The 12340-nt window shown below is 40.1% G+C and overlaps 2 protein-coding genes and 1 non-coding gene across 5 annotated transcripts; 2 read left to right on the forward strand and 1 right to left on the reverse strand.

Annotated features, from left to right (window-relative positions):
- The first annotated feature begins 2361 nt into the window (after window positions 1–2361).
- Window positions 2362–4734, forward strand: si:dkey-5i3.5 (uncharacterized protein LOC565091 homolog). 3 transcript variants are annotated; one of them, XM_049723908.2, is made up of 4 exons: window positions 2362–2517; window positions 3057–3333; window positions 3395–3641; window positions 3780–4734. In XM_049723908.2, exons 1-4 carry the CDS (start codon window positions 2498–2500, stop codon window positions 4139–4141), a joined length of 906 nt encoding a protein of 301 aa, XP_049579865.1. In that variant the 5' UTR covers window positions 2362–2497; the 3' UTR covers window positions 4142–4734. The 3 variants fall into 3 exon arrangements, with proteins under 3 accessions (XP_049579865.1, XP_049579867.1, XP_049579866.1); XM_049723910.2 differs by lacking the exon at window positions 2362–2517 and adding an exon at window positions 2560–2720 and having other exon boundaries at window positions 3036–3333; XM_049723909.2 differs by lacking the exon at window positions 2362–2517 and adding an exon at window positions 2564–2720.
- Window positions 4735–4826: 92 nt separating this feature from the next.
- trnal-aag (transfer RNA leucine (anticodon AAG)) lies at window positions 4827–4908 on the reverse strand. Its single transcript has one exon. It is a non-coding gene; the product is annotated as a tRNA-Leu (tRNA).
- Window positions 4909–5206: 298 nt separating this feature from the next.
- On the forward strand, window positions 5207–12178 carry rbm28 (RNA binding motif protein 28). Its single transcript, XM_049723885.2, has 20 exons — window positions 5207–5563; window positions 6002–6157; window positions 6245–6399; window positions 6466–6541; window positions 6630–6722; window positions 6807–6878; window positions 7217–7286; window positions 7657–7910; window positions 8182–8245; window positions 8313–8422; window positions 8494–8567; window positions 8644–8779; window positions 8940–9004; window positions 9077–9235; window positions 9315–9464; window positions 9650–9724; window positions 9792–9870; window positions 10741–10888; window positions 11427–11541; window positions 11866–12178. The coding sequence occupies exons 1-20, from the start codon at window positions 5446–5448 to the stop codon at window positions 12001–12003; spliced, it is 2307 nt and encodes a 768-aa protein (XP_049579842.1). The 5' UTR covers window positions 5207–5445; the 3' UTR covers window positions 12004–12178.
- The last annotated feature ends 162 nt before the right edge of the window (window positions 12179–12340 follow it).

Consider the following 12340-nt stretch of genomic DNA (forward strand, 5'->3'; position numbering starts at 1 on the left):
AAGTTCAAACCCGAACTTAAACATTTAACATTGACTTTGAGCCCTACATTGAAAACCTAACCCAGGTTTGAAAACCTAATTTAAAACTTTGACTTTGACCGACGAGCCCAAGTTTGAAATCCTAACCCTGTCTATATGTGTGTTCGCAGTCAAGTCAAATCAATCATGTCAGATGACACGATTCGTCAACCGACCGCCACAAAAGCAGGCGGTAGCCAACTGTTGTCTAATGATCAATACACAGAGCTGGATACTATTGACAGCTGATGCTGTTGTGGCTTTTGTGCTAAAGTGGCAGACACGCAGCCAAAGAAGAGAGCCCTCTTTGAATAGCAAAGCATAATAATTGCGTAATAATGGCAGTGGTGTGTGATAAGGCTCACATTGTTTCATTTTAAAATGATTATGACTATTATAATTATTGGGGGGCATGTTGAGATGTCGCAGCAGTAGTCTCGTATAGAAGACTGCTAGTACACCCAAACAAGAGACATGAGGCAGAGGTTCTCAAACTAAGATTTACTCTTTGTGTATATTTTGTTGGACTAAAAAAAGTTGTAAGCGCTCTGGTTTTCTTGTTGGTGGTTATACCATGCCTGAAAAAAGTATTATGTGAATTTCAGGAGTCTTGAACAAAACACAATGTCAGCCCCCCCTGGAAAGAAAGAAAAAAAGTCCCCAATTGGGTGAAAGCTGTGAAGATGTTTATTACAACTGAATGCATGGAAAAGTCTGAAGAACTCATGCATGAACTCAAACAGGAAGTCAGTCATTTTGGATTGGAAAAAACTATTTTGAGTGAATATCATTAGTCAGTGCTTGTATTTTGACAGAAATCTATCTGATTGGGCTCAAATTCGAAGCAGGTATCCTCAACCAATGAGTGACACTACTTTCTGACGCTAACATGCCCAGTTTTTGGATTTGGCATGAAAAAGAGCGAGGATCTATTCATCAGAAACTGGCTCATATGTAGGGTGTTGGGGGGTATACTGGCCTCGTGGCCTAATTCAATTCCCTGGGATGTTCTAAAATAGTTGTTCTACATAGTCCATAATTTGTGGTCATAATTTGTAACAAGGACAAATGCCAAAAGTGCCTAACAGTCTGTACTTTTGAGCCTATTTTGTCAACGTCAGGTGTAGAAAATACAGATATCAAATGGAAGGAATAAAACTCGTAAAATACTCATGGAACAAAATACAAATACTTCCCCCCATTGACAGCAACAGAAACATTTAATGACATTTCAGTGGATTTACACAGCTGGTAAGTGCAGCGAAAACGTGACCTTCCTTCCGTGTGATCCATCCGTTGTTGAGCGAGCCAGGGAGGGTACAGGAAAGCACCAAGCCAGCCGTGAGTAAGGCGACCGGAAAGGAACAATGGTCGGCTAAACACATGAGGTCAGCGAGAGATGCCACCAAATGATCGGTGTCTAATACTTGGTGGTCTAAATCCATTGGGGTTGTTTGGATAAACGGTAATCCTGCAAGACAAAGTGAACAGGGTGGTGATCCCACAGGGAATGAGAACAAGATGCAACAATAAAGCTGCACAAGCAAAGATTGGGACAACAAAGGGCTTGTTGCAAAATTGGCTTTCTTCATGTAGTTGCCCAAATCTGAAAAATGAAATGACTATATGTAAGAGGTCCCACGCAGTTGTAGCTCACTTTGAAATAAAATAACACATTTTTATTTCACTTCATTTTCTAATGTAATCCTAAATTTGAAACAAACAGCTCTCGTAACATTGGAATTTTTATTATTTTTTGGGGTGTTGAAAATATGCGTCACAGGCACCAATGTGCGACACCTGGCGCTAAACCTGCAGGTAAACCAAGAGAGATCCAATAAAAGTTTCTGAGGAGAATGCTACGTGAACTAAACATCGCTCACGTAACCTTGCAGGTGAAAGCTTATATTTTTCTGTTTGTGACGAGTGGGTGACGTCTTGTCATCTTCCTGGCGTGTCGACGCTCAGGTCCAGGAACAATCATCACGTTACGTAAAGTTCTTGGCTTTTATTGTGCAAGTCGATATTGTTCAGTTAAACAGTCCTTTTTAAAATTAAAGTCGACAGCTGATTTCACGCTCCACAGCAGTGGACTCAAAAGTCAGAGGACCATCCAAACGCGGCAAGTGGTTATTCATTTTGCATCCGCAATCTTCCTTCCGTCTCACAACTTTAATGCGTGACAAATCTATATGATTTTGAATAAACTTGTCAAAAGCAGTATTTATTTCGGACGACAGTCTGGTTTCCCTTTCTTTTTACTCCTGAAGGGGGCAGCAGCATTGCGCTTCGGAATATATGATGCAAGGCAAGGAAGAATGAACTGCACAATGTGTTATTTGACCTTCATTTTGTCTTATTAGGAAAGCTTTACTCTCTAACAATGCCGCACTTTTACTTGATAACTGGAAACGGGTTCCTTATTTGGGTTTGAACATATTTGTTTTGTTTATTTCAGGGCTAGATCGTGTTCACTGTGATGACCACAAGAAAGAGATGGTGTGTACCAACGTTTACAGCTAAGAAACAAAACTATCTCCCAAGCCTTTCAGAATTAAACCAGGGTTTACGGAAGTTTAAGGTTAACGCTAAGGAAGTGGGCTAATGTTTGGGTGTCCTGTCAAGACAGTATCCGAGTCCCTAATAAAAGTTTTTGAACTTTTCGACTGTTAACGTCAGACCGGAGTGTCGTCGTCGACAAGGTATACAATCTTTCAAGTCTAAGATGTGAAACACGGGACTCAACATTCATTGAGTTGACCTTCCCTTAACTAATTTTGACTTCCTGGGAATGACTTGTTAACTGTTAACTAACAATAATAAACGCATTAACTATGCTATGCATTGTAACGTTAATGATAAAAGGACGGTCAAAGCAACTTTTGACATATGTAGATGTCATTTGCAGCACGTCCTTGACAGTCGGTTGATTTGTTTTTCTTTTTAAAGCGTGCAACCTTTCTCTTAAATACTTGAAACATCATTCATTCAATTTCCCAGTAATTTCACATTTGTAGTTGACAATAATGTCTCTGAAGCCCTCTGGAGCCTGTTCCCATCAGTCCACCGGCAACTGCATCAGCAATGCTCACCAGGTGCATCGTGCGCCGAAGCTTCTCCAGTCACCGCCTTAGTAAAAATGTCACCTTCTACATGAGCGAACATGTCGCCTCCACGACGAGGGATCACACCTGCGAGGACCAGACACCTCTGACAATTATGCTGCCATGGTTGGGAGCACGTCCCCAGGCCGTGGCCAAGTACTGTGAGCTCTACCTTCGCACCGGCTTTGATGTGCTTGTCGTCGAGAGTGAGGTATCTATCTGTCCGCCTCTGTCCATCCATCCTTCTGTCCACTCATGCTCTTTGTTTGCAGGTGCAAGAATTCCTATGGCCTCGCTGGAGTTTGCAACATGGCAAGAAGCTGCTGGAGTTGTTGCACAGTGACCGTTTTGTATCGCGGCCACTGCTAGTGCACGCCTTCTCCATCGGCGGTTACACCTTCTCACAGCTGCTGGTTCTAGTGTCCGAGGACCCGCAGAAATACGAGACACTCACCAAGAGGATCAAAGGACAGATCTATGACAGTCTGGTGGCAGGCTCTGTGGAGTTGATGGCTTCAGGTCAGTTGTGCCTCTAGAAATGTACACCTTGCGTTGTGTTCATGGTGTTGTAGTTTTTTGTAATCTAATCATGTTATTCAATCAATGGTGTCAGACCGAGTACTGTCCAGTTAAGCAAGCGTTGTCTTGTGTAATCAGGTGTGGCCAAGATCGTGTTTCCACGCTGGGAGACGACGGTGAAACAAATGAGCCTCCTGTACTTCAACACGTTCAAGCGCCAAACCACCGACTACTACAACAGGAGCATCCAAGTCTTCTGGAATTCTCCCGTCACCGCCCCCGCTCTCTTCTTCTACTGTGACAACGACCCGCTGAGTGACCCGTGTGCGCTGGAGGAAGTAATCGACTTCTGGCGGGGTCGCGGCATAACCCTCACTGCCAAGAAATGGGAGAGTTCCAAACACGCCGGCCACCTGAAGGCCCACCCGCAAGAGTACGTTGACTCTCTGGAAACCTTCCTCCACTCGCTCACTCTTGTTCCGCTCAAGGCCAAAATGTAGTTCTCAGGCCAAATCTGCTCCAACTTTTGTTACTAGGGTGAATTTATCTTCTATTTTAATACTAGTCCAACTATTTATTTTAAATGCAATAAGTGGGAACGGCAAAAAGAAAAAAAAAAGCCTACTTTCAAGGTGCTGCTCTCTATCTGTGTGATGAAGGATTATTAATCTTTTTAATTACTACACTATAAGATTGCAATTGTAATTGTAGTTGGATAAAGTGAGTGTGAAGCTAAAACTATTTGCATAATTGCACTGCTCAAACCAAGAACTGCAGTGAACAGTTTACTTTAAACTTTTGGATGTTTACTCGAAGTGGTTAGCATGTTAACCTGTGGAGAATGGAACATGCTTGTGCTGTTATGCGCTCATTGTCAGCAATAAGCAATGCTGAACTGCACTATTGACATTGTCAGGAACTGTTTTCCCACAGTGGTTTTAATTGGTTTCTTGAATTAAATGTAATTGAATGTACGGTGGATGCAATGTGTCTTGAAAACTTTGCTGTTATTTACATTTCCGGTTTGTGAAATGTCACGCCTTGTGTACTGTACATTATTTCCCAAATAAAATTGGAATGTATAAGTGTCAAATTTAATGTATTCTTTTCCTTTACTACTATTAATTACTTTAAAATGTATAAACGATTGTTTGCAGTCAATTCTTAACTATTACAAAAATGTAATGGCAGCGGTGGGATTCGAACCCACGCCCCCGAAGAGACTGGAGCCTTAATCCAGCGCCTTAGACCGCTCGGCCACGCTACCAGTGACGCAGGAATGGAGCTAAAACCACATATAGCTATTTACTACCTGGGAGCCACGAGACAACGCTACTCTCCATGTCTATAGATCATGTAGTAATATAATAAAAAATGAGGAATAGAACATGTTTTACTTGTTTTGGTTCAAAATGTGGCACAAACGAACGACGTTAATGAAACAATGTCCCGTAACTGGACAAACTGAGCGAAAAGAAGACGCCACACTCGCTTCACCACCTTGGGCGACAGATGGCGATATATAGCAAATTCGTGCGCAGAAATAAACGCTAAAGAAGATGCTGGTGATGACTTCCGGACAAATCATTTCCAAAATGGCCACCCACATCGAGTAAACATGCGTCTAAAGTTGGCCGTACTCGTTGCAGACATTGCATCTATTTAACGTTGTAGTCGCGGTAATAATTAATATTATATTGTATATTTAGTTATTTACTTTTGATGTTTTATTACCGATCCGTTGCTATTTTTTTTAACCTTGCATTATCGTGCTAACGTCAGCGAGGCAGAAGAGAGAGCAAGCATGGCAACTCGTACGCTATTTATCAAGGGGTTGCCGGCGTCAGCTTCGAATGAACGCCTGGAGGGAATTTTCTCCGAGATTGGTCCTGTCAAGCAGTGCTTCGTGGTGAAAGAGAAAGGTGAACTGGTCCTTCTTTGGCCTATCAAACTAGGATTGTAAATGGGAAATAAAGGGAATATTATATGGGATTAAACGAATAAATCATAAAATAGAAGGTTGGCTCTTAATGGGAAATTTGAACATGGTTTGAATTTGAATTCAAACTGTACTAAAACAATTACATTTCAATTTCAAGAAAACACACTGGTAACTTGCTTAACGAGTGTTTTTAGTTATTATTTTTCCATGCCTCGATGAATGCAGACTGATAATTTTGCTTTTTATTTGGAAAACAGTAAGCTACATTTTTGTCAATTTTCTGATGGACCGAACAAATAAATTAATCCCAATCATTTTAGGTTTGTGCATATTCTGTTTGAAATAATGTCCTGGTTTTATATCCAATTTATTAATAAATTGACAAGATTTATCACATGCCTGTCTTCTTCTGAACTAGGTGCAGAAACATGTCGAGGATTTGGCTATGTGACGTATGCCATGGAGAAAGATGCACAGCAAGCGTTGAAAGACATAAAAGATTACGATGGAAAGAAGCTTTTTGTTTCGGTGGCCAAGAAGAAATTGAAGGACAAACGGGACGAAAAGAAAAAAGGTGTGCATGATGCCCCAGAGCTTCTTAAACACATAGTAATATCTAATACTGATGTATTTTCTGTTTTGTTTTTCTTCTGATATTCAGTTACAAAAGAGCCAGATGCGGCAGCGCCAGCAGTGCCAGCAGTGCCAGCAGTGCCAGCAGTGCCACAGCCACCAAAGGCAACTGAGGAAAACTTTAAAAACATCAGGAAAACAATCCTGAAAGCTCGACTCATTATTAGGAATCTCAGTTTTAAGGTACATCTTGCTTCTTTCACAGCTCATGTCAGAAGTCTTTCGGTGACATGATGTTTTGTCTTGTAGTGCTCTGAGAAAGATCTCAAGCAGGTTTTCGGCGAATTTGGAGAAGTGCTTGAAGCCAAAATACCTCTCAAGCCTGGTAAATGTGATAAAATGTGCTCATCTGAACATATGAGGTACACTTGACTTTTTTCTTACTGACTTTTTTTTTTTTTGCCTTTCAACAGATGGTAAAATGCGGGGTTTTGCATTCGTCCAGTTCAAAAATGTGTCCATGGCATCCAAAGCGCTTCAAGCTATGAACCTGAAGGAAATTAAAGGTATTTCTTATTTATATCTTGAAGTAACTGTATTTTTCAACATTCTAAGGCTGCCTTCATGTTGGCTCGCTGTTTCATTTCAAGGCCGCCAAGTGGCAGTCGATTGGGCTGTGCCAAAAGACAAGTATGTGGCTATGCAGGGGACATCCACTAAAGGTAGAGATCATTGTCACATTTCTAATTTTGTAGCCCTTTTCATAAATGTTGTCAATAACGGAGTACTTTCGGGTGGCAGAATGTGAGGAATTTGAGTGACAACAGCTAATGCGCAAAAATACTGCTAGATATACTTCAAAAGGTTTAGGTTTGTTTCAATTTCCTCAGATAAATCCAGTAGATCCTTTGGATGTCATAGAAGGTTTTGTTTATCATTAGTGCCGTCTGAACTACTGCCACCCGGAAGTACATGTAATGTCGTGGTTGAAAAGGTCTATAATAAACCAAGTTCATAAACGTACCTAAAAGAAGTAATTGCCTATTTGTTGATTCCACAGAAACTACAACGAACAAAGAGGCTGGCGCTGAAGACAAGGAAGAGGAAAAGCAACAGGCAGTCAACAAGAAGTAGGAGTCTCAAATGCGTGTCACCAAAATTAGAGAATTCAATTAATAAATTATGACAATCTACCACCCTCTGCTGTTGACCGAAAGTGATATCAACGTGCCCTTTTGGCTTGCAACTGCCAATGTAACGTGGCCAAACTTTGCCAGCACTTTTGGTCGACAGCAGGAGGCGGTGCTTGATAAAATGAGAAGGATGATAGAGCTGCATTAATCGGCTTAATTCAATGACGGTCCTGGGTGTCAGGAAAAAATTGCTGCTGGATTTAATTTTCACTTGTGGAGGCAGCACTTTATCATTACTCTGCTTATCAAGTCGTGAATGTATGTTCTGTATGCTTAAGTCGCTTGCATTGGTTGTGTGTGCCTACAGCGTCAATACAAAAACATCTGCATCACAGAGCAAGGAGTTAATGTCAAATGACGATGATGACGATGGTGAAGAGGATGATGAAGATGAAGAAGGTGAAGATGATGATGAAGATGAAGAAGAAGAAGATAGTGAGGTGGAGGATGAAATAGATGACGAGTCCCAGGAGGACGATTCGGATGAGGATGAAGATGAGAATGATTCGGATGAGGATGAAGATGAGAATGATGAGGATGAGTGCAATGGCCACCAATCAGGTATAGTTGATATTTTACAATGAACAAATAAAGGAACACCACTCTAATATACTTTTCTCATGAAAAAAATCACAACATAATGAAAATGGTATGCCAAGAGTAAACTGCGTCATGATCAATTCGTTGCGGCGCCTCCTCCTTCTGTTCTGCGTAACTTGGCCGCTAGGCGGCAGTATTATACAGTCAAGGAACACAAAATATAGGTGGACAGCACATTGGAGTTGCTTTAAATAGTGGGTAAAAAGCTTAATCATTCTTCTATTTGCACTAGCTCAAAAGAAGTCCAAGACAACACTTCCCTCAGATGTGGGGCAAGGCAGAACCGTTTTCATCAGGTTTGCTCTTTATTTCTTCTCTTGGTTGTTGTTAATCTCCTTCACTCAGACTCTTTTTACTTTTCAGAAACTTGTCATTTGATACTGAAGAAGAAAACCTGGAGGAACTTCTGCTCCAGTATGGGGAAATCAACTACATCAAGATTGTTTGCCATTCAGACACGGGCCATTCGAAAGGTTGACCCAAAAGTGATTACTTGGGACGCACTCTTTCATGTTCTTCACTTGACTCGGCTGTTTTATTCCAGGTTGTGCCTTCGCTCAGTTCAAAGCCAAAGAGGCGGCGGACAGATGCGTCAATGCAGCGCAAGATACAGCAGAAGTAAGCATTGGATTTTTTTTTTTTTGCTTCCAGTGTCACATAGTCACCTTTTAATCATGTCTGTGCCTCGTCGCAGGACGGTGGAATTCGACTGGACGGGCGGAAGCTGCTGATCGTGGCCGCTGTGAGCAGAGATGACGCTGCCAAGCTGAAGGACAAAAAGGTCAAAGTGCAAAAAGGCACCAGGAACTTGTATCTGGCCAGAGAAGGATGTGAGTTTTTTTAAATATATAATTTATTCCATATTAATTATTTAATTTGAACATTTGTAACTATTTTGAAATAATTAGTAGGAATACATCTAAACATTTAAAAATTAAATCTCAAATTGAATTGAATTTAAGTACATATTAATTTGATGTTTTCCTTCAGTGATCCGTGCCGGAAGCAAGGCGGCCGAGGGTGTGTCCGAAGCAGACATGATCAAGCGAGCCAGAGTGAGTGAATGCTCGCAAGAGGATGAACATTTTTGGCTTTCATTCATTCCTTTAATCGCCATGTATGTGTAGTTTGAAGATATGAAAAGGGCCAAGCTGAGGGACATGAGCGTGTTTGTCTCCAAGAATCGTCTGTGCGTCCACAACCTACCAAAATCTGTAGACAACAAGAAGCTGCGCGCCCTCTGCCTGCAGGGGTTCGCCAGCGTCAAAGGCGTCAGGATACCAGAGGTGAGTTTAACAAAACGTCCACAAGAGAGCAGTCTTGTTAATTATACTCACCAATATGTATTTACACGTTTTCTCCCAGTGTCGCGTCATGTATGACAGGAAGCCCGAGAAAGGTCAGGTGACGGGCAAGTCTCTGGGCTATGGCTTCGTCCAGTTTCAAGACCACGAGCACGCTCTGTCCACGTTGCGCTACCTCAACAACAACCCCAACATCTTTGGCGCACTCAAGGTTTGCCTCAAGGTTTCTTTAGGGTGCGGTGTGAATAATTCAATTCACTTTACCAATTCTATCATGCGTATCATTTCGTTGCATTAAACAGGATATGTAAACATGGAGAATTGATAAGCATCAGCAGGCATGACGGCGCCTCGTCGATTAAGTAGTGTATTTTTTTATGATTTGCCACATTCCAGAGACCTATTGTGGAGTTTTCCCTGGAAAATACTCGCAAGCTCAAGCTCAAAGAAATGCGACAGCAAAAAAACAAGGTGGGCTTATTGCGTGTGTGTTCGTATGTTTTTAAACTCAATTGATTAATTGATTGTTTTTTTTCAGGAACAGAATTTCAGGAAACAGGGTGGAAAAGGCAAAATGACACCTCAGGTGAACAGAGACTGGAAAGGAACCAAACAAGGTAGATCTAGAACAGTGTCATTGATTGAAAAAAAAAATAAAAAATTACATTAATAAACACAAGCAGAAAATTATTGTAAGAATTAAAAGCTGTCCATTTTCTGTATTGTATAATCCCAGTTGGGTCATGTAATGAAGCATCTCCCACAATGGACTGATTGCCAGTTAACAACAGGACAAAAGGATGAAGTAAAAAAAGTGAATAAAATAATACTGTTGAAAAAGTTAAAAGAATTGTGCTCTATTAAAACGCACGTATTTTGTTAATTGGGTAAATGCAAAATGATACATAAATATATTGCTAATACACATAAGAGAATTAGGCCAAATCATTGAAATGTGTATTCATGTAGTGAAATATTTTTATATAATAATTTAATGAAACAAAATGTAATGTAATAAGTTAATGTAAAAAAGTAAATATGTGAATGTTTTAAAAAGTAATGAATCCACTTAGAAAATTCTTTAGAAAAATAAAACCAAATAAAATCTAAATAAATAACAATTAGTATTAAACATTAAAGCATCCAAAAATAATGGGAAAATTGAAAAAATAACATTGGAGAAAGGCACTTATATGTAGATGCACCTAAAATACATAATACATACATACTGTAAATAAAAAAACACAGTATATGTATTTGTTTAAATGTACACACAACTGGGACAAAGGTTTTAAGAAAAATACTGAATGACTCAGATGAAGACCCTGAAGAATAATTTAAACCTCAAAACTTCATAGATGAACACACTTTACATTTTCTTGCATTATCACTTCCTGTATGTCTTATGGCATACAGTGTCCTGTATGTGTCCTGACACGTTTGTGCATAATGTCCGTCTCTTGGTCCTGTTCAATCCGCTCTCGTAGCGTCGGCATCAGCTCCTCACAACAAGCCAAAACCCAACCAGCACTGCGGTTTCCTGACCAAGCCCGAAGTGGAGCACGTGGAACTGGAGAACGGAAAGAAGCGGAGGAAAGTGCTGCCCTTCCCGACCCACCGAGGACCCAAGATCAGGTACAGTTGTTGCAATATGCAGGGATGCTCCAATTCTGAGAACAGAATTGTTTTTATGGCATCACGTCAGACGTTTTGTTCTTTGTTTTTCTTCTTTGTCTCATCTTTTGTATATACGCCTTTTATATAATGCTCACTAGGGCTCAGACTGAGACACCAAAATAGCTGAAATGTCTTGTGCTCCACGCTACATTTATAAGTGAAGTGTGTTGCAAGAGTGATAGAGAAAATATGTAAATTAAAGTTAATTTATCAGGAATGACAACTTGTTAGTGGTATTTTTATTCAACAGAAGAGTGTTTTGTGAGAATGTCTGATTAAGCTGAATAACCTTTTCATTGCACTTGCAAGAAGTAATGGCGCTATCAAGTGTTGTTACTCAATACTGATGAGTCCCATAATTTCCGGTGTATAAGCCGCACCGGTGTATAAGCCGCACCAGCTAAAATTCGGGGATATTTTAGTTTTTTTCTTGGTATGTGATAAATTGTTGACAAACTAAAGAGCTGACTCCTTACGAGCTTTTGGACTCTTCCAGAGCGCGTGACAAAGGGAAGCAGAGGGCTCCGCCTCCCAAGAAAGCTCAGCATGGAGTCAGTAGAAAAGGGAGGCAAACGCAGCAAATGGAGAAGAGCACTCGAAGAGGAAATCAGGTTTATAAAGCACCTTACCTATATTTTAGAATCAACATTTTTTTATGGAGTATTATCAATGTTTTTGTCTTAAATCCTGAATTTATCCTTAATTATTTTGTATACTGGATTTATTTGTAATGTGTGCCCCCTTGAAAATGAGTCGATAATGGCTGTCTTTGAAACAAACAAGTAAATTAAAGAATGTGTATAAAAATATGTAGCTAGTCAATGTATTTTCATTAATTTTAATTAAGTTATCTGCATAGTTATTCTGCTTGGTAACAATGTTTTGAATGAGAGTAAATATACATTTTATGTTTTTTTTGTTTACTCTCATTGTAGACTAAAGGAGCAATGAGGAATTCGAGGAACAGGGGCAGTGATAATTTTGACAGAATGGTGGAACAGTACAAGAAGAAAATTCTCTCCAACAGCGAGAAAAGCTCCGGTATGAGAAAAAACAAATGGTTTGACAACTAACCTCACGTTATTATTTAGAATCAATTCCATGACACCGATTCACAGGTTTTCTGTCATAATTGTATACCTTTTTTGTATGGACTCCATATGTTAAACTATTATGAAATGCCCTGTCGCATAAAAAGTGTTTTTATTGTAAATGTAGGTTGTCTTTATATTAAAATTGTGGAATCAATTGGCTCTGTGTTCATCATGACCTCGATTTGACAAGCCAATTTTGTCGCGAGATCAGAGGAGAGGGCAGTGCGATGGAATAATGATTCTCTCTGCCTCACATTTCTTAGAATCGCTGTTCAAATTGCAGGTTCAGTTTTCCTATGTGGAGTTTGTATGTTCT

This window comes from Syngnathus scovelli, chromosome 6 (genome assembly GCF_024217435.2).
Source record: "Syngnathus scovelli strain Florida chromosome 6, RoL_Ssco_1.2, whole genome shotgun sequence".
Lineage (NCBI taxonomy): Eukaryota > Metazoa > Chordata > Actinopteri > Syngnathiformes > Syngnathidae > Syngnathus > Syngnathus scovelli.